The following is a 21,936-nucleotide window of genomic DNA, read 5'->3' as shown; positions in this document are numbered from 1 at the left end:
AATCCTGTGGCCTGTCCCCCTCCCAAAAGAGATATTTGGAGGGTCCACCAGATTATCAACCCACACAATACTGCTTGGTTGAGAGGGTGTTGAAGGTCGAGGTTCGGGTAGGGCGAGGGAGAAGGAGAGGGAGTTGGGATGGGAGAAGGAGGGGATGAAGAAGCACATCTTTCGGGTGGCTTTCTGGATACTACGCGCACATAGATAGATGAAAAATGGGCAAATATTATGACTGCTGAATAATTTACGACATCGAAAGTCAGATCTCACACTTAGGTCATGGTAAAGATAACACTTACATTTCCAAATTTTTCGTAAGCAGACATGCATAATAAATCTTCGTTACGTATAATTCTTTTGAAGTAAAACCTACTTCTAAATTTATTGACTTTTTTGTCACCTTTCCGTAAATCACTCTAAATATGAAGGCAATCAACTAATTAAAATAAAATATATAATATTTACACAAAGTTGGAATGAAAATTTACTGCCACCCAAACGGCACCCACCCTATGAAAGAGGAAAGCTTGCTGAAGGCCATACTTATGATCAGAAGACTTGGAAGTGGATATTAGTTGCGTATGGAGGCAGAGAAGGAGGTTCCCAGACTGACCAGCCAATTGACGTGCTCCGTATCTGAACTTGACAGGACCACGTCAATTTGAATTGAAAAATTCACTCCAGCTATATAGCTGCAGTGAGGTCCTTTGGATATGAAAATGCTTGTCGCTTTTAACTGAAATTCTTCATGAATGGGATAAATAACATATCCGGAGAAAAACTACGTCGTGTGATATTTTTCTCATTGAAATTCTTGTGACAGAAATTTCTAGCATCAGTCACTGGAAAATACTGGTACTGGTAAAATGTAGGTACCAGATAGAAATTCCATCATACCACATGTAAGTAAAATTATCTTTGTAGCTCCTTACATAAAGTCTATCTGATTACTCTTAAGACATACCGATAATGGCAACAGTATCAGCCAGCATGGAATTCCTGCACATCTTATCCAAGGCAGCAAGATGAGGAAATCCTGGAGTCTTAATCTTGCACCTGTAAGGCTTGGAGCTACCATCTGAGACAAGATATACACCAAACTCCCCTGAAATGCATTGACAAAACACTGAAATACCACAAGCAAGAACATCCCTGCCACAAAAAGACTACTTTTCCAACAGACGCTTAATTATTTTATTTATCTGCCCTCATGAAGTTTAAGCTCATGAAGTTTAAAAGATACAAAAAAAGACAATATGAAACTCCTTTACAAAACTAGAGCCATGTCTATAAAACACAGTGATCCTTAATAAGTATACCATTTTCATTTACCAACAAAATACCCTGCATGTTGACCAAGATGATCAAGTATAATATAGGACATAATGTGTACTCACAGATATTAATTTTTGAATAAAAATTAAATCATAAAATGAAATCATAAGTAGGCATCTGAAAATTTTTAATTTTTGAATTCCGTTAAACACATATGTGATGATCTGTACATTGATGTGATATGTATCACATCAATGTACAGATTTATGTCATGCATGAATTAACAGAGGCATACCTTTAGGGCTTTCAATCGCTGTATAAGTGACTCCTGGAGGTACATGAAAACCTTGACTGAAGAACTTGAAGTGATGGATCAATGCCTCCATTGAGGTCTGAAAGAAGGTAGAAAAGTGTAAGACTTGGGAGTGGGAGAAAATAATGTACAAACTTGAAACATACCAATAATAATAGTAATAATATTATTAATAACTGTGAAAATTACAGCATATTTAAGGTGTATAAGAAAAAAATAAGGGTGAAACATTTATCACTGAAAATGTCATTCCATATACTATGTAATTGTGGCTGCATTAATGGTCTCTAGTTGTCTCGATACGATTTACGAAGGTAGTTTGGTCATCTCGGGGGTGTCTCCTTGGTATGATAGGTGGAGGTTTTACAAGATAAAGCGGTTCACTACAAAGAGGTTTGCCTATAAATTTACATGTAAATCTGATGGGATCATAGGGGTATTAATTATGGAGGTTTATGATGTAAAGAGGTTACTACATAGAGGATTTCCTGTATTACTACACCACCTGCCCATTACAATGAATTTTCAATGCCATATTCAAACCTTCATTTCAGCCCTGCTCGGATGAGACACTTTGGCATCATCTGTTCTCACCTCTCCCGGAGGCATGCAGTTCACGCATTGCTCAATAATTCTCAAGGACTGCCTCATCTCCTCTACTCTTACCAAGAACCTGTAGGAGAGGAAGACTTTCTGTAAGCACATAATGATCACAATTCATCAAAGTGAATGATATATTTCTAGCACAACGTTAAACATTCTTTTTCAACTTCAACCAACCTATCATAGATATCTCCATTGACTCCAACTGGGACATCAAACTCAACAAGATCATATGCATCATATGGCTGAGCTTTGCGAAGATCCCACTTGATGCCGGAACTACGCAGCATGACACCACTGAAATTGAGCAGAAGGCAATGTGATTGGAAGAATTATGTCACTAAAATCAGAGTCAAAGCATCTTTCCAGCCCTGCAAAGAATCCAGGGTTGTTGACCAGGAAGCCTTCATTGTCTGTTGGTGAATTTTTGGCCAAAAAGCAATGCAGTCACGATGCCACAGCCTCCATATTCCCCAGCCATAGCTTCTTGCGAATTTTTCCTATTTCCAAAAATAGAGAGAACCTTAAAGGGCCTTCATTTTACAATCATAGATGACATTAAGAGAATTCACTGACAGAGTTAACTGCTGTCCCAAAGAGCAAGTTTGAGAAGTGTTTCGAGGATTGGAAGGAGTGCTGGCACAAATTTATAATATATATAATGGGGACAATTTTGAAGGTGACAACATTGACGAAGATGAATAAATAAATCATTTTCTCAAATAACTAAAATTCGTGTTATTTTCTGAACACACCTCGTAAATGCAATCAAACTAAGTTCCTTTGTGAAAGCAGAAAGGACCCAAACTGATGAGTGTGAGCCAAAATTTCTGAGCTCATAAAAACAAGTCTAACCTTAGCGGTTGCCAAAGACAAAGTAAGCAACGGATACAGTTGAACATTTTATTATACTTCAGGGGCAAGTATACAAACATAATTTTTAAAAATTGACAGACTCTCAAAACTCCAAACTGTGAAATTTAAAAATTCCCATTATTTTCTGAACTCACCTTGTATGAATGAGTGTGTGTTTGTACGTGAATTTGGCTATTTCAGCTTAGAGACTGGCATTTAGTCCATGTGGTGAAACTCTTCCCCTCCTGCACACCAACACAGTGATCCATTGTTGCAAGGTAGACGAGTGTTGGGATATATTTTATGGGCCTTTGAGTCTTTTTCATTTCATATTAACCTTGAAACCTAAAAGCTCAATATCCCATTTTGTATTTGTATTCAGGCGTACTTGCCCACCTGCCTGAGATATTGTGCCTCACTCTTTGCAGCTCCTCAGAATCAGTGACGTAGCAAGTGAGGGGATTCAGACCCCCCGAAATATTAAAAAAAACAATTATGTACCTACTAGCTTCATTAAAGGAAACAAAATAAGGAAAAACCATGAATTTACAAAAGATTTATTTAAGAAATGTAGTTTTTTTTCGATTATGAAATGTGTTGACATTAGTTTAAAACGTTATACAGAGTACCCTGTTATTCAAAGATTTTCACCCCTAGTTTTGGACCCCCCCCCCCCCCTCCCCCCCCAAATGAAACCATTCCTGGCTATCCCACTGCTTAGAATGCTCCTAGCAGTTACAGGTTTGAGGAAAGCTAATTTGGAAGTGAATAGACAAGTACCTGCTGTGTTGCTCCAATCCGTCCATACTGTAGGAGGTTGAGCATGGACTCATTTAGTCCAGAGAGCAGTGACAACCATGAAACGCACAAAAATAATAAATTTTCCATTACATACTGGGCCACACTTTTGCCACACTGACTAAATAGCAATGTTATGGAGTCAATTGCAAGATGAAGGTAGAGGCAGGCCATTAACAGATTAAAGATGATAAGGCTAAAGGTAACTGCAGACAAGAGTAGTGCCCTCTCATGTGTAACCCTACAAAGCCACGCATAGGTAAAATAATTTATGTATTAAACACCAAGAGAACATGCAGTTTAAATTCCAAGTTGCTTCGATTAAAAACAGACAGGGATAATATTACTCTACCTGCATCCATAATTAATAGCATCTTCAGCACCAAGTACACCGATACCCTGGGTTCTTTGACACCAAAGTCGATTATTGACCAAAAGATCCTCCAGCTCATCTAAGCGCTCTCCGAACTGGGATGCATGGCTATGGATATCATCAAGAAGTCCAATGGGCATATCCTAATGATAATGAGGAAGCAACATTTTGGCTTATTTAATTTGGACCTTGAAAGCTCTAGGCTAAGTGTTTTTTGTATTGCATTGCCCTCAAATAGTTCAAAATCAATGGATTCAAAAATACTACCCTAAAGAAATTATTCCAAAACAATGTAAACTCAGATTATGAATCATGCTATCATAATGATTCATTGCCTCAGGCATGACTTCATGGAATCGCTTTAAAATTATTAAAAATTGACCCCACGCCTCACATTGTTGAGTCTTAAGGAATTTATTTCTTGTCAGTGACTATATACTCTGTCATCTATTTCAATGTGCCAAATGATGATGATGTGCTATATCAAAACCTAGGTTGTATACTAATAAATTTATGTGGAATTACAAAGTTTTTCTTTACTTTTCTTTCTATCATAATCAGATACCAATATATTACCATATTGAAATTCAATTTTAATATTTATTTAGTTACTCTATACTCGAAATTCATTCTTCTATCACATTGCAAAGTTAGAACACAATTTGTTAGCAACACTTGGCTACATACCTTCTCTTGTAAGTTGAAGTGAAGTAGTCATATCTCTCACAACAAGCATCTTGTTTTTGAATTCTCTTATGAACAACCCAATACCTCTCACAACGAGCCAAATGAGATAGCACATAGGGCAGTAAGTAGATATCAGTTAATATATACTGTAACAACACAAGGTCGCTGGGTGGTTGCGAGAGCGAGGGCATGAGCGGTTAATAAGGGTTTGTTTAAGACGGAACCCATGCGCGATAGAGTTTACCAGGCCCAAGACCGGCGTGAGTGAGCGACCGGCGGAGAGAGGGGAAGGGAGAGGAGAGTGGGGCGGCGGAGAGGAAGTCAGCTGAGAAAGGCACGGGAAAAGAGGGGAAGGAGGGGAGAGCGGTGGCCGCTAGGAGGAAACAGGCGAGCTTGCTCTCTCGATCGCTGACTGCCCAGGAGTGAGGAAGTTGGTGGAATGCTATGCCGGTGGCCAGACAGATGCGGCAAGACGACCGGGCAGTACCAGTAGCCAACTTCACGGTTCCTCCAGAGACCTCAGCCGGGGTCACCTCACCTGTAATCGACTTCCCGGTGCCTCCAAACTTCAGCCAATGTCACCTCACCTGCAATCGACTTCCCGGTGCCTCCCAAACTTCAGCCAATACCATCGGACCTGCCATCCTACGCTGGTAAACTTTCTCCCACTAGGTCATTAAAAATTAATTATTTATTGGGGTGGGCTGGGGTGAAGCATGGGTTTTCCGTCCTTTTAATTTTTGTCGAGTCGCAACGGCACTTTTGCTTATGTTTCCGTGCTTTAGCTCTCGTAATCTACCCGCAACCGAGCTCAGCCCATGATTTGGTTAGTTTTGTGCAATGAAGGGATTCTTTGTGGCATTGTTTCTTTTTTTTGTTGTTACGTGTGGTATCTATTAGATCAATAAATGATTATGTTACAAACTTAGAGTCTCTGTGCCCCCGCTCCTATACCTGCCACGTGTTTCAGAGAGAACCTATTTCACGGCCCACTGCCGACGACGCTAGCCCGGCATATTAGTTTTGTAGTTCATTGTGATGTAGGGAAGGCGCCCGAACGGTTACAATACGTGACATCAGTGGTGCAGCGAGGGAGATTTTGGGGGATAAACTCAGAGAAATTTTTTTAATGAAAATATTTTAATGTGACAAATTTAGTAACTAATATTATGGGAACGGATGACTCACAACCAAAATATTAAACTATTCACAGCCGTAAAAATCTCCATTTTGAACCATTTATCATAAAAATTTTCTGGGGGAGGGCACCCGCACCTCCCGCTGACCCTGGCGGCTATTCCATACCCTGAAGACTCCCAAGTATTAGTTGCACCTTAAACCCCCCCTAGCCTTAATTCCTAGCTGTGCCCCTGCCTCACATGCCCCAAGATAAGTAAATGTAAGTATTATTTAATAAGTAATAACAAGTATAGGAATGAGAAAAACATAATCAACCATGCATTTTCTGCACTTAATTTTTCTGCTTTGTCTTGAATTAGCACACATCATTGAATAACACATGCCTTTCATCAGGTATACGGATATCAATTCTTAAATAGTATTGAAATACAGTTGAGGACCTCAAATCCGGAAAGCTTGGGACCAAAGGATTTCTGGACTTCATGGTATTCTTTGTTAATTAATTAATTTATAAATGCGTTCAGACTCTTGCGCTCGCTTTTTGAGATCCCTACGTGTCCCTGCCTGAGTTGTTAGCATATGTTCATAGCGTGTGCTAACTTCCTACTCGTCCCAGAACAAGGCTCGGAGAGTCGTGCCACGAGGTGGCTAGTCGAAACCATATGAAGAGGAATTATCAAACGTTCCAGATTTCAGGATTTTTTGGGTTTCTGGATTCCGGATTTGAGGTCCTCAACTGTAGTTTATTGGGTACTCCGAACGACAGTAAAAGGAAAAACCTGAACCATTCTTTATCAGCAATATTATTATCTACCACCCACCTTAATTCTTAAGAGACAAAAATTACACAAGATCTGAACCTTAAGCATGTTATGACATTAACTAGTTGGTGGCTGAGAAACCAACTATTAAGCACCATCACTCATAATAGGTAAATGCTATTTACTTACTAATGCAACTCCACCAGGCCGAAAGTAGCTAGCGTGCAATCTAGCTCCACATACTCTCTCATAAAATTCCATCAACTTTTCGCGTTCCTCAAAGAGCCAAAAGAAAGGTGTAATTGCACCCACATCTATTACATGGCAGGTAATAGCCAATATGTGGTTTAATATCCTTGTGATTTCCCCAAAGAGCACTAGATGATAAAAGTTCACTTGTTAATGTTCTGTAAGCAATGCAGTTTTCTCACATGATACAAAAAATAAGAATTATTGGGAATAACAATGCATCCTTATGAGAAAAAAAACTTTAGTATAAAGCAATGAAGAAGGTTCAAGTTATGAAAAAGATTACCTCTAATGTATTTTGCTCGAATTGGGACATCAATATTTAGCAACTTCTCCACAGCCAAGCAAAAACACTGCTCATTGAGCATTGCACTTACATAGTCTAGCCGATCAAAATATGGTAAGGCTTGAGTGTATGTTTTATGCTCAATGAGTTTCTCAGTACCTCGATGCAGGAGACCAACGTGAGGATCAGCTCTTATTACAGTCTGGAAAGAAAAGTGAAAAATGGTTCCATTTGATTAATATGTACCGAGATCAATTTTTCCACGACTGGTAGGAAAAATTTGTTGTTAGCCTTCAGTCAAGGGCAGAGACCCATTGTTATGACCAAAACAACCACCCATTGCAAGTTTTGACAGTAAAAAAATAGGAAAGACATGTAAACAGCAAAATGTAACTCCGTCAAATCAAAAGTTTCTATTTTGGCTGTCATTGAGTCACTAATTTGTGACCAGAAATAACACATATTGCTACAACAATTCACTCAATGCCAATGTCTACACTGAGGCAGTGCTCATTGAATGACTTGTCATGATAGTATTGGGAGGGTGTGAGGACAACAATCAGGCCTGGTCTGACACACTGGTACACCGGAACATAACCTGGTACACCCTCCATGGTTGGACAAATTAGAAATAAAAGTGATGGATTGGATTGCATGCGTAACTCTGAGTTGATCATTTCGACGATCAAATACCTTTTTATTTGTAAGTAGCAGGCTACCTGGCGTTGATTAGGAAAGATAGTACCCAGAGAAGTGGGAAACTGAACACATGGTCACATAGCAGGATTTTTAGGCAGGCTGAACAGTAAAAAATGGAAAAATTGATTTCCCTATACCGCACAGGGGATCAGCTTATACCCTGCTCCACAACATTGATCGCTTTATGTGTCCATATTTGTGTGGAACAAAAACGTTTTATGAACTCATACCCCAGCAAAAAGGTTTGCACCGAGAGGATTGATAGATAAGATTAGTATAATTTGGGTTACGTCTTCCGTTTGTGCAAGTGAAGAGGTGTGCCTACCCGGCAGGATATGTTGTGTGACATGGCGTAACAAATGGTCATGAGAGAACAAAGATGCAAAGGAGAGGTTGAAGGCAACCGAAAGTAGCACTATGGGTCTTGGGATTATGAGCTGCACCTGCGCGCTAACTTTGGTTGCAATCCGTGCAGCCGTATGGAAATGCATAGCAGACAGACCCACAGATATCCTCTTCTATGAAAATACAAGATTAATTTATACGCAACCGGATCACCAGGAACTGATTTTTTCCAATGATTGGGAGGGTATTTCTTCCGCTGATTGGTGAGCATTCCCTTCTCCCAACTCCTCCCCCTTCCCAGAAACCATTTCCTTCCAACTCGTCCACTGCCCAAAACAGGTTCCCAGGCTGGGCCTGATGGCAATCAGTCATGGCTTTAGTTGTGGCCATCCCAACCTATACGCTTGAAACCCAAGTGTTAAGTGAAGGTAAGTCAAATAGAAAATTTTATAATGCTTATTTGATCTTTAGAGCAGTGGTGGATAAAGGGGGATGTTGTCAGGGGGTTTGCCCCTACATGTAATATTAGGAAAAATGAAAAAGAAGGTAATTTATGTGTTGCTCTCCAATGAAAGTTTCTATTACACTAGCTTATAAAACAGCTTTTAAAAAATTGATCATTATCTAAAAACTACTCGTCCACGAATACCATACCTAGACGTATTATAGCTTCGAGGTATTGCATACCACCAGGGCGCAATGGATAATAATTAGACCATCCCAAAAATAACAAACTTAATGCACCCCAGCTAAACACCAACTGCTTGTACGATGTGTCTATCATATATGTCGTTAATTTCATGTTTTTGAAATTGATGACTTAAAAATGAAATTTAAAGGAAAATACTATTTCATTTGCTATGTATAGAATGGGTATTTATGTCAGGAATACTACCGGCAATCAAACGTAGCGGATGGCATTGCTATCCAACAGTTCGATCAGCAATAAAAGTAAAAAGAGTGCGTGGTTACTCACTAATGTGACTTCGCGCCGCTCACCAAGGGGATCGGCCCCTTAGAAACACCCGTGAATAGCTGCACCCGCGCCGTGCACTGTCGAGAACGGCTTTGCTGTTTGGTGAGGAGTTTTTAATAGTTTAGCAGAAAACCGTGGGAAAATTCCGGTATTAAAGGGAATAATCGAGAAGGGCTTCTGGCTGGACGAAATCCTACAAAATTTTCAAGTGTGCAACTCGTTATTTTCAAAAATTATTTTTACTTCGGTGTGACCAGGGGCAGTCTGGGGTGATTTGGGGCCCTCTCTTGGGGCTCATCTTACGGGGGATTCGGAGGTCCTCCCTCGGAAAGCTTTAGGAAAGCTCACGCCCGGAAATGGTTTTGACGCTATTCTGGCTCTTAAAAATTAGATAGAAGTTGTGGCGCCGACTCCATGGGACCTGAGGGGGCCCAAGCCATAGCCACCAAAGTTTGTTATGGTTGTGTGAAAAAAAATGTGCCAGGCTTGTCGATTTTCCCCGGTGCGCCCAGATATCGATATTTGAGTTATCTAATGTTGATCATATGACTCTTCTAAAATGATTGAAAAACTTAAAACTCACTACTTACAAAATTTCCCTGGGCAAGATCCCCGCGGGGATCGCGCCCGCGCGCTGTTTGCCCCCCCAATATTTTTTGTAAGCAGGCATCCCTGGATATAAGTTAATAAGTAATAACAACTTCGTTAGAAAAAATACTGTGAATAGTGAAAATTTCACAAAATATAAAATTTAATACTACAATATTGTGGTTCTATTATATATTCCGGGAATTTGCTCCTTGAAACTGCACTGTAATATAAAAAAAACTCAAGAAGGGAAGGGGAAGGAACTCTGGAGGGGATGATCAATCACCAGCAAGCAATTGGACTCCCACATGCACACCACATGATCCATAAAACGTCACGCATACTTATGCTACTACATGCTGTTAGAAATAATAATAAAATTAAGAAACATTCATTAAGTTTTACATAAGCTAGTAGGCTACACTACAAGTCATCTAATCTAATTGTGAGTTCTAATGTTGCCGTTAATATCACTTATTGATCGTGGAAAAAAAGACATTCTGAATCTGTCTGTACTACGGTCTATCTCTCTCATTTTACTTATATGATCTGATCTTGGGATCTTGATCTGAGAATGTTGGCGCTCGTAAGATATGGCTAACTTCGTTAGAAAAGACACTGCTCTTGAATTTATCTGAAAGGTTTAGTCTATTTTTCAATCTACGGTCTGACCGTGATTCTCAACCGAGTTTATCTAAGAGGTCAGTTTCACTAACGAGACTATCGTAACGATTTTTCACGTACCTGGCAGCTCTTCTTTGCACGCGTTCTAAATTAAGCCTTTTTCATGAGGGTCCCAACACTGGCAGTGCATTGCGGAGGGAGAAGTAGCTAATTTCTCTCACTTTTGTGGTCGCACTTTCCTAATATTCTTTTAACAAAACCCATTTTACGATTAGCTTGACCTGTTATTTCCCGAATATGTTTATTCCACGATAGATCATTATTGAGTCTAACTCCTAGATATTTTACGGATTCAACTGTCTTTAATTGGGTGCTCCGAATTATATAGCTATTTAGTAAGGAGTCATTATTTTTCCAGAAATACATTACCACGCATTTTTTTTTTCAAATTTAATTTTAACTGCCATGCATCCCACCACGCTTGGATGGCAGCAAGGAATACATACGTGTTGGGTGTCATTTTCAACTGTGGAGGAATCTTGTGGAAGCAGCGAGCTGCAAACAGTTAAAAAGCGTTCAGTGTTTGGATCGTAATTCAATTTCATAGGGCATTCAAGTAATTAATAACATTTCCGGTAATTTGAATAGTAGCGTAGCTAGACCCCCTCAAGAGCCGTTCCGCAACCGTGAAATAACGAGAGCTAGAAAACCAGCAAGACCCATAGGGCAATGCGTATTGGCCGCAAGGCTTTTATGGCCATGAAGGTCGTCAGTAACTTTTTAAAGCCAATCATGGGGTCCAGTAACTTGTATTGTAAGCAGCCCTTTGAGTGAATCTCTTTGACTGTGAGCGGATCTGACTAAACACCCTACGCGTCGTCGTAAACGCGGTCGGTGGAGGGGTGAACTAATTACATTGCGTGTCGAGAGGTGTAATATCGCCAAGTGGCCTTTCCTATTAAAAAATATACGTACGAGTGCACAAAAATATTTTAAATCATAAATAAAAACAAAAATGCTATAAAAACGGCAAAAATCAAGAAAAATTAAAAAGAATACGAGCGTGATGCGCCCACTCCCAGCGGGCTTCCCCCGCTCTTTTCAATGCAGGTCCACAGGGGGATAGGCGCGTTTCTGATTTTAAAATGTAGAAAAAAAGGCAGGGTGTTATGTACAAATTGTGTTATGTTGACTTATTGATTGTTGACTTATTGTTGACTTATGTCCACAGAGGGATAGGCGCGTTTCTAATTTTAAAATGTAGAAAAAAAGGCAGGGTCTTATGTACAAATTTAATTGGCATGTTCATGTACAAATTGAGGTCAGAGGACCTCTTTAAACACAACATTGGAAGTAATTACACTATCCTCTGTTAATACTTGTTTAGCGTTTTCCTTAACATTTACAAAAATATTTAGAAAAGATCTTACCCTAGAGAATGCTACATAAAGTTGGCCATGAGAGAATACAGGGTCAGGCAGGAATAAGCCAGCTCTTCGCAAAGTCTGACCCTGAGCCTTGTTAATAGTCATCGCATAGGAAACCTTAATGGGAAATTGTCTGCGAGTGAAATTAAAAGGCATGGTGGGATCCGACGGCGTTAACTGTATTCTTGGGATGAGGACAATCTTGCCGGAATCGATTATTTTTTTAAACTAATTTTAGGAAACAATAGCAATATTTAGGAAGTAAGATATGCCGTCGCATGTTCTCTGATAAATTCTGTGCATTTTGGTACCTCATTTGTAGAGTTTGGTTGCGTATAAGTTGAGAAAAAGGTATCTATACAGTAGAAATAATGTAGAGGATATCTTTTGAATTAACTGTTTGTTGTCCATGCGGCCTCTTCCCGATGTCTTTTTTCGTTTGGGGTTCTTCATAGAGTTTGTGTGCATCGCACGCGCGCACTAGTAGCCTGTGTTCCATTTTCCCCTTCAAGTAGTTTTGTAACACTTGTTGGTACCTTTGTGCAATCTGTTGCACGATCATTTCCGCTGAAGAGGTGGACACCCGCTCAAAAATCCGGGCGACTTGGAGAATAGGAGGGAACACTCAAAATTAAAAATTGGTTTTCGATATTTAAATTTCGATATACATAAGGTTTCCTCCCACTCATTTAAAATTCTCCGTTTTATATAGTATTTAAACTCGAAATAACGTATGCGACAATGCACTCCTTATGCAAACAATGCAGATATCATGAGGTTCACACGTCATCAACATGGCGTCGCCCGAGAAATACGTTTTTGGCGCAGAATTCAAGTTGAAACTTCAAACTGCTCTAGGGGCGAAATTATTCTGCGCTCAAGGGTAAAATTTGGTGAGAGCCTTTCTTACACCCATTGCTTTATAAATCAGACAAAATATTTGGTAGTGTAATCCCTTCTATTGGACTGAATTCCGTCCATTCGTCGTATACCTTCTGCGATTTTCACCTCCCTACATTCGAACGCGAAGAAGGAACGTGTTCCTTGCGTCCCAAGGCCAAAAACGTTGGCTAGTGCTGTTACGGGCTTGCTTGGCTGAGTTTCTGATAGAACTGTAAAAATATGAACAAAGGAGGAAATTTTTTTTCGTTGTAATTTTTATGAAGCAGCTTTCTCGAGTTCCAAGCGGAGAAACATCGAAGATCCTGAACCCTTTCACGGAGAGAGTTGCGTAAAGTCACTGAAGTCAATCGGAGTTTCTATCACTTGTCCAAATAGCATGGTGGAACGCAATCTCTCACCTCTACACAGAAAGACTAATGAAGATACTAATTAGTCGAGTTGGGACGACTAACTTAACTTTTACTTTTTTATTCACGGGTGAGTGGCTAAGTTTAGGAAACTTGCATTTTAAGATTGCTGTAGAATAGTCTTGTTTGGAAACAAAGATCGGGTCACCATGGCAATCAGTAGGTCGAGTTCCTTCACGGACCACAATTCGGGACGCGTCTCTCGACAGTCAACGCGCGCGTATCTTTTTTATTAGATCGAAGGCAGTTGTCACGTGACTTCAACATGCGCAAACACGGCTTGAACTTACTTATCCAGTTAACTCACTACACAGTACACTTAGCCTGGAGTAAGAAGAATAGCACAAATGGAGAGTGCATTCCTCAAAAATAGGTACCTCTTAACAGCTGGGAATAAAGCGTTGAAGTTAAGAAACCATTCATCAGGACTTATATTTTAAGCAAGCCATTTTACGGCAATGAGGCATGGACGAAGACAGCAGTAGAGAAATCTAGGTTGAAAGCTTTCGAAATGAGGTATTACAGAAGAGTGATGAAGTTAAAATCGATAGACCGTGCGAGTAAGTTTTAAGAAGTCTCTAGAAAACTTAAGAAGGAAGACGAGAAATATTAATCGGTTACATCGTGAGATATAATCACTCACTCAGTGATTCAACCTGAAGTTTTGTGTTGTTAGATGAGGGTAGAGCTCACCCGAACTAAGCTATAGGCGTGTGGATTTCACACATTCAGGTTGAGGGGATAGGGCATTGGCTCCTTTCCGTGGGCCATCTAGCTCTTCGAGGATTTTATGATTTGAGACCATCGAAGGCTTCATCCAAAATTTGAACCCAGGACTCCTCGATCAATATCCAAGCGCTCTACCCACTAAGCTACCACGCTCCCTAAAAATATAGATAGATGGAATAGGAGAAGGGAAAAGAAGGCCTAGGATGAGACACATAGAGCAGCCGAATAAAGACGAAAAGCAAAAGTATCATGTAATTATTCAAAGATTAGGTAATACGAATTACGAGTGGAGATCGTCAAACCAATCGTCGGATTGCTAAGAGATGATGTTGAGATGATGATGATGCCTAATACACACAACAAACTAGACTTAATTAGTTCGATTAATTACTCTTTAGTATTCTGATTTAACCATTACAGCAAGATTTACTTACCTCCCCATCAAGTTCTAGTACTAATCTGAGAACACCGTGAGCTGCAGGATGCTGCGGCCCGAAGTTGACGCTCAGGTTACGGACTTTCTTTTCCAATGGAGGAAGCTTCGAATTCCATGGAGGCATTTTCCAATTTGCCATTTCTCCAACAGGAAACATTACAGGCCCTGAGAACTCCTTTATGTATTCCGGGTCAGGATACCACACCTTCCCAATGCCTCGCTTTGGACATGAACTAAATGAAAATAATTGCATTGAAAAATACTGATTAACATCATGTAGTAAACAGCAATACAGTAGATAAGAAGTTTTTATGGTTAGTAGCAGTAATCATACGACTATAACTGCAGCCGTGATTTTATTTCTATGCTTTGTTACAATATAAACACTAATTCTTACTTGACAGGATATAATTGGGCAACATTTTGCAGTAACTTCCCTCCGATTGAGCATGATGACTTCCTAATTGTAGCAATTACCAAATTGGCCATTTCTATTTCCGATGACGGTGTTCTAAAGTCTCACAAAAACAATCTAGCAACCTTAGCAACGCTTAATAACAATAACGGGAATAATTTCATCGATTTTAACAATAGATGGCACGAAGAATAGCGATTAAAAATAGTTTTGTGAAAACTCTCCGTTAGAGAGAATAATTGATTTTGAAAAGAAATTCCCATAATCTACTTACTTATACTATCCATATGAGTAATAAAAAACAGAAAATGGTCAATAGAATTTTATGCCTGCCCAATGTCAGCGTGCCTTTTCATAAACCTGATATTGTAGCCTGAACGAAAAAATAAATTTTCGGATCATTAATTAGAGCGGAGTTTGAGGTCGTTTGTTGCGACGGCTGCCTTTTCCCGGTTTTGGGGGATTTCTTGGAGAAGAAAGGAAAATATTTTCACCAAACCCATTCGTAAGCTTCAAGGCTTACATATAAGACTTCTTCCTTCGTCTAAGAAATATACTCACAGTTTTGGAATGAAAATTCGATGCTTTACGGCCCAAATAGCGGCCTTGGGAGGAGTTAGAATTTATGCAAAAAATCTTCATCGTCATGATAATTCTTCTACACTAGGACGGAAGCTTAAATTAAGTATGAAATAAATAAATAAATGTCAATGCAGGATTTTAATACGCACTCATCCTTCCAGACCATGTATCTAGTATAATTATCATAATAAGTCAACAATCCTATGATCGGTTTGACGCAGCTCTCCATTCCTCTCTCCTATCCGCTATTCTTTTTTTGAGACGTATTTCTTCTCATTCGCATCCTTCATAATCTGTCCTATGTGACTCATTTGGGGCCGTCCCTTGCCCTTCTTCCTTTCCACCTGTCCTTCTACGATTGCTTTCATCAGGCCATCTAAATACGTGTCGTTTGTAACGTGTCTAAATACGTGTCATGTCTCATAATGTGGCCAACTAAATACGTGTCGTATGCAACTCATTCGAGGCCGTCCCTTATCCTTTTTCACTTCCACCGTTCCTTCAATGATTATACTAATTAAATCTAAATGCTACCCGACACGTGGCCAACTAAGTCGTTCAGTCTTTTGCTTAAGGTTTCCAGAAGACTTATCATTTCTCCCACTCTTCTTAGCACTTCGTCATAACTTACTCGGAAATCCATTTTATCTTCATCATCCTTCGGTCATACGTATCGAATTCCTCCGCCATTGACCTCTCTGCTTCTGTCCAGGGTCAGTCTCGAAAAAACGTACATTTTGTGCAGGCAAAATTTAAAAAAATTAATTTTTGTTTATTAAGAACTAAAATTGTGCAACTACAGTTTGTCAATCACACAATCTAATGACGTAAGTGGCAGAGATCGTTATTGATATTTACATTTTTTTAACTTTCACTTTTGTGCTGTGTACGGACATGATATATATGTCCACGGACATAGCAGAAGAGGAATATAATGTTTACTCACGAGAAAATTTTTTTTCAATTTGTCATTGAACATTCTGTAACTAGCCATAGTGTAGGTATTATCATGTGCGTTACCATCTGTCATGTCCATGGGCTGCAGATTTCACGAACATGATGTCCACGGGCATGACGATTTTCTCTAAATTAACTTATTGTGGGGATTTTATATATGTTACGGCTGTCCTTACTACATTGAACTTGCATTTTATAGCCGAAAAAGATATCTCAATTGTAATTAGCATAAGATTTTACTGTTACCAATTTTTAACTGTCCACGGACATGACTGATGATCTTGGCTCTTTCAAAAACTGATCCAAAATTTTTCTTCCAGCGTTAAAACATTCACTAAAGCAAGTATAAACTCAAACAACCCAATAAAGCCGACAATATCTTTCTCTACACACTCAGTGGCGCAAACTCCATGGGGCCTGAGGGGGCCCGGGCCCCCCCAAAAATTCGTTACAGATGTGGGGAAAAAATGTGTCAGGCTTGTCGATTTTCCCCGGAGTGTACAGATATCGAGATATGAGCGATAAGGGTTCTAATGTTGATCATATGATTCTTTTAAAATGCTTAAAAAACTTAAAATTCACTACTTATAAAATTTACCGAGGCAAGGTCCCCGGTTTGGGCCCCCCCAACATTTTTTATGTCGGCACCCCTGTACACGCTGGTTGTTCAGGGCTGCCACCATATCCTAAGAATAATTCCCCCTTTTTCCTGTGAATCCACGGATATTGCTTTTTTCGGTCTTTTCTAACTTGTCGCTAAAATTAGTAAAAGGGTACATAATATAATGTACCACATCATTTTTGATTTACCAGTTTTGGTTTTTTTACGGTAGTCCATGGGCATAATTTTGTGCGATTGTGGGAGAATGACCCGTCAACGTCCAAGCCTCGCTTTGAAAGAGAAACATGCTTTATAGTAGGGATGGACGGATCCAGGATTTTTTTCGGATCCGGATTCGGATCGGATCCTTGATTTTCGTAGCCGGATCTTTCGGATCGGATATTTTCGGATCCAAATGCATTTTCAAAATCCTGCCATTAAACGAAGTAATTATTCAAGTTTATTCTGGGCACGTACAATCGAATGAATGCTTTTTAGATTTTCATACACATTTTAATATTTTTATAAATTAAAAATCATTTTATAGGCTTTCAAGTTGTTTTTTTAAACATCTTTACATGCTCAGGACCTAAACTGTTACGATTGGGTTTGGAAATGAAAATAGGAAAAATCTTCGGATAAACCACAGACCAGTGGCGCGGAACAAGAATCCCATGCGACTGCACATTCGAAGAGAGAATCGGAACTCTTTGGCGTTTGGCGTTGGGAATCGGGGCGTTGCATTCATTGAAGCTATTATTTAGAATTTCGGATCCAGAGCCGATGTCTTCCGCGACTTTGGATCCGATGTATCCGATGAAGGGCAATATCCGCGGATATTTGGATCCGAGGTATCCGATCCAACCATCCCTACTTTATAGGTAGAATCTGATGAATTGTTTCCCCACTTCTATACTTGTATTTTCAGTTGTATGTAACATTATTCCTTTTGAGGAAAGCTCTGTGTTATTCTATTCAATAATTCTTTCTGCCATCGTTGGTAATTCGGCTTCCTAGGTAGCAAAACTCTTTCACCTCAGCTCTAGTATAAAAGATTTACAACACGGTGAATCTTTCGCACAATATCTTGTATGAATACCTACAAAAGGCACTTATGACAAGCAAACCTGCCGACTGCAACCACTCCCGTTGCGAGAGCCTGAGTACCTAATCAAATAGGAAATAGGCGCCTCTAACTCAACTCAAACAAATGCATGATATTTTATTCTACCGTTCAAGCAAAGTAATACACTTTTAGTACCACGACTACTCCCATAAAAAACAATCTTAATAATAAGAATATCCACTTATCCATTTCTCTTGTAAATTACCTCACTCAACTCCCAAAGAGGGAGAAAAAGAAAAAAAGGAAAACATCAGGGAAAACGGACCAATGAGATGTCTCCGGTCTCGTATGTGGACCAGTGAGGAGACACCTGACTCCGACGGAGGTGTATAAAGGCCGTTTTACTCGGGGCACGTATTAGCACTGAAAACATGGTGATGTTGCGAGCATAGGCGTATCTGGGAGGGAGGGGGCACGGGGGCACGTGTAAAACGGCCTTAATAGACGTTGAAAACGGCCTCTCAGCACTTAATCGACCCGAAGAAGACATCTGAAATGCTGGCGAAACTGTTGTCTTCAACACACGGAATTGCGCAATCTGACGTACGTGCGAAGGCGCAATCAAAATTGCGGCGTGTAAAGCGGTGAATTGCTAGAACACATGCGAGAATGCGTGGATGCGATGCGGCAAAAAAGCCCGTTCTTATTTCGTTCATGCATTCGCGCAGTTCCACGCCATTTTATAAATTAATGTAGCTCTAACCTGCGCAATTCCGTGCCCCGTGTAAAACGGCCTTTAAAAGCCAAGCGTGGCGTTGCAATCGCTGTTAACGGCCGTGAGTTCTGATTCGCTGCAGTTTCGCGAGGGATGGACAGTAGGGCGGATCGGAAAAATCGATTTTTTTCAAATCTATCTGGCCCAATGAAGAAAAGTTGTGAAACCGATCAAAAATAAGGCCTGAAAATTTTGAGACCTCTAGGTGAACCCCTGACCCTCGCTCAAATGCAATTTAGGGGGGGGAAGGTCGAAATTCAAAAAATATAATATTTTATGGTCACTTCCTATAGATTTTGCCGAGTTACTGCCCTTCAAAAACAAAAATTTCGTGCATTTTGACGTATCTGCCACCGTTTAGCCACAAAATGCCTAATTTGAGTCCGCGTCCGTGAAGAAAATATTCCAACGCCCACGCAGCGTCGCGGAAACTAGAGCGGCTGGCCGATCCCTTCCCCTCCCCGCTCGCTTCTCCCCCTCCCACGCCTCGAATACAGCAAAATTCATCCCGCGTGTGCTTCTAGGAGGGCGTTCATCTTGGATAATATAAATCGGAAGATGGTGGAAAGTAAAAAAAGGATGCGTCGTGAGACGAATTGTCCCTTATTTGGCGCCTCGTCAGCGTTAAACAAATCGATGTTACCAACATTTAGAGAAGTGATGAAATATTTTTAGACCCGAGAATGCAGGAAAGGAGCCTACGGTGTATGAAGAGGCCTCTCGAGTGGCTATAAATGTGTGCGAACTTTGGATATGCACTTGCCCGTACCCTTTCGCATAGGTAGATCTAAGGGGGGGGGGGCGGCACGTGTCCCCCCAAACCCTTAAAAGATATGAAAGATTTTTAATACGGTCCCACCATCATTGCGTTCGTTTTATATTACGAGGTATCCTTCGCTCCCTGCCCCCCAGAACAAAATTCTGGACACGGCCTTGCTTGTGCCCCCCCAAAAAGAAATCCTAGATCCGCCCCTGTCCTTTCGCATCCTCTGCCTGGTAGCAATTCCCTCTTTGGAAGCCCGCATTTCTTCAAAAAAATACAGGGTATCTGGATGACGGGGGGAGTCCTATCCCTGATCTGTCTCTTGGCGGTCGGCGCACTAGCAAGACCCGGTATTCCATCACCTATCCCACGCGACTCTCACCGAACTCTTATTGCAATGTAAGTGCAATAAATATCGCCCAACAAATCAGTTACTTTACTTCTTCCCTTACTGTAAAGACGGCAGTGGGACGGTGGCAGCGACGGGAAAATGGATGTGTCGATTGTTGGAAATAGGGGTCCAACCCTCATGCCATCTCGGAATATGATCGCAGGGAACGGTCATTTTCGCCGTCATCATTGGAGCTATCGCTGGATCCGTCCCGCGGAAGGGATGGAAAAAATGATCACGTGATTCAGACCTGGGGTGGTCTGGGGTGATTGGGGGCCCTCGGCTGAGACTCATTATTACCCCCCCCCCCCCCCTCGGAAAATTTTAGGAAATTGCATGACCGGAAATGGATTTTGACGCTAGTCTGGCTCTTGAAAACTAGATAAAAGTTATAAAAAAATACTATTTCGCAGTTTATGAACTGTAATAATGCACTATGTTTCTATTAACTATTTAGTGAATTTGTTCCCTTTAATTGCATTGTAATCTAAAGACCTCGGAATGAACTTTTCGAATAGCCCTTTCTAATAAGCGTCACGTTCTCTTTGATCTTCTAATAACTTTATTTTATTTATTTTTTTGTATTATATTTTCTTACTTGGTATATTGTAAATAAAGCGACCAATGAAAACGTAGAACTTTGCAAAAAAACTTTGGATCTAGGAATCTTTGTTTGGTATGTTGTAAATAAAGCGACCAATGAAAACGAACTATGTTAAAAAACTTTGGCTCTAGGAATCTTAGTCTTTTTTGAAGCACCTCTCATAAAGATACACTTCAGGATAGACGCGAGCGTTATGGGGGCACTCCTAAGCTCGGGGCCCTCGGCAATCGCCGACCAGCCGATCTGGCCAGACCGCCCCTAATTCAGACTTTACTTGCGGTAAAAGTCATCAGCAGGAATATCTGTCAACGCGAGTATGTGCTTCCGACAGGTATAAATTCAATAGGAAACCTCATTTTATTTTATTTATTTATATTTTGTATTTACAAAACCTTTATTTTATTTATTTTTTTGTATGATATTTTTTCACCTAATATGTTGTAAATGGAGTGGCTAATGAAAACTTAGAACTTGATAGTAAAAAATAATAAAAAAAATTGTTGTTGATGTCCCCGACCGGTCCCAGAAAGTGCTCGCGAACCGAATACTATTTATACGTAGCCTTAATCGATAAAAATCGATTTTTAGCCAAAATCAATGCATGGTAGCCTATTTATTGAAACCAACGCATAGAATATTGATAAAATTAATAGAAATTTTCACGGAATTTGTAAAAAAATCACGAAAACCGCAGGAGCTCAAATAGCTATAGTTACGCAAACACCTACCCAAAGCTTCCCAAATTTTCCCGCCAGGTGTCAGTCACTTGATTTTGATTAGCGAATAGGACTTTGCAGCCCCAACAAGTTCCTCGCGCTTTAATTGTTTTAAATTAGTTAAACATTTTTTGAAGCTGGACGCCGGATGGAAGTGGATGAATCCGAGGCTACTGTGATTGCCGTATTGCATGGTGGTATAAGTATGTATGATATTTGTAGCCGGCAGATGATTTTTGAAAAATATCTAGGTGAAAAATAGGCGAATAAAAAGTCTTGTTTTAGCCTTGGATTGTCCACGGGGCATGGAGCTGCAAAGAAAAAAGGCAAAATTTCCGGAGTGAAGGCTAAAAATGTATACTAGGTATGGTTACCAGACGTCTGGATTAATTCGGACATGTTCGTCCAATGTCCGGGCTGGTTTTTGAGTATCGTAAAACGTCCTTATTTCAGGCCATCATGATTAAATATATAGTGAATCTGTTGATGGCCATTCAGAACTTACCAAAGATTTCGAGTATATCTTCAGCATACCAGGTCACCATCATGCAAATGCAGAAAGGGTACTTCCTCTTGTGTCATATCGGTGGAC

The 21,936-nt window shown here is 40.2% G+C and overlaps 1 protein-coding gene and 1 long non-coding RNA gene across 4 annotated transcripts in view; one reads left to right on the top strand and one right to left on the bottom strand.

Annotated features, from left to right (window-relative positions):
• LOC124154525 overlaps window positions 1-2,469 on the top strand; it is a 9,026-nt gene extending 6,557 nt beyond the window's left edge. Inside the window, exons 3-4 of the long non-coding RNA XR_006863944.1 lie at window positions 2,143-2,283; window positions 2,378-2,469. This is a non-coding gene — a long non-coding RNA (uncharacterized LOC124154525). The remainder of the gene's footprint in view (window positions 1-2,142; window positions 2,284-2,377) is intronic.
• The window catches only part of LOC124154524 (NADH dehydrogenase [ubiquinone] iron-sulfur protein 2, mitochondrial-like), a 25,821-nt gene extending 3,885 nt beyond the window's left edge, over window positions 1-21,936 (bottom strand). Inside the window, exons 1-9 of one of the 3 annotated variants that reach the window (XM_046528319.1) lie at window positions 21,850-21,936; window positions 14,473-14,707; window positions 7,341-7,542; window positions 6,995-7,182; window positions 4,197-4,360; window positions 2,369-2,488; window positions 2,132-2,261; window positions 1,571-1,667; window positions 965-1,105 (exon numbers count right to left, since the gene is read on the bottom strand). In XM_046528319.1, coding sequence (XP_046384275.1) covers window positions 965-1,105; window positions 1,571-1,667; window positions 2,132-2,261; window positions 2,369-2,488; window positions 4,197-4,360; window positions 6,995-7,182; window positions 7,341-7,542; window positions 14,473-14,631 — 1,201 coding nt within the window. In that variant the 5' untranslated portion in view covers window positions 14,632-14,707; window positions 21,850-21,936. Of the gene's footprint in view, window positions 1-964; window positions 1,106-1,570; window positions 1,668-2,131; window positions 2,262-2,368; window positions 2,489-3,749; window positions 4,086-4,196; window positions 4,361-6,994; window positions 7,183-7,340; window positions 7,543-14,472; window positions 14,708-14,871; window positions 15,019-21,849 lie in introns of those variants that run through there. The other 2 variants (XM_046528318.1, XM_046528320.1) reach the window with 2 other exon arrangements.

The sequence above is a fragment of the Ischnura elegans genome, chromosome 2 (genome assembly GCF_921293095.1).
Source record: "Ischnura elegans chromosome 2, ioIscEleg1.1, whole genome shotgun sequence".
Taxonomy (NCBI): domain Eukaryota; kingdom Metazoa; phylum Arthropoda; class Insecta; order Odonata; family Coenagrionidae; genus Ischnura; species Ischnura elegans.
This window is presented reverse-complemented; position numbering and strand designations above follow the sequence as displayed.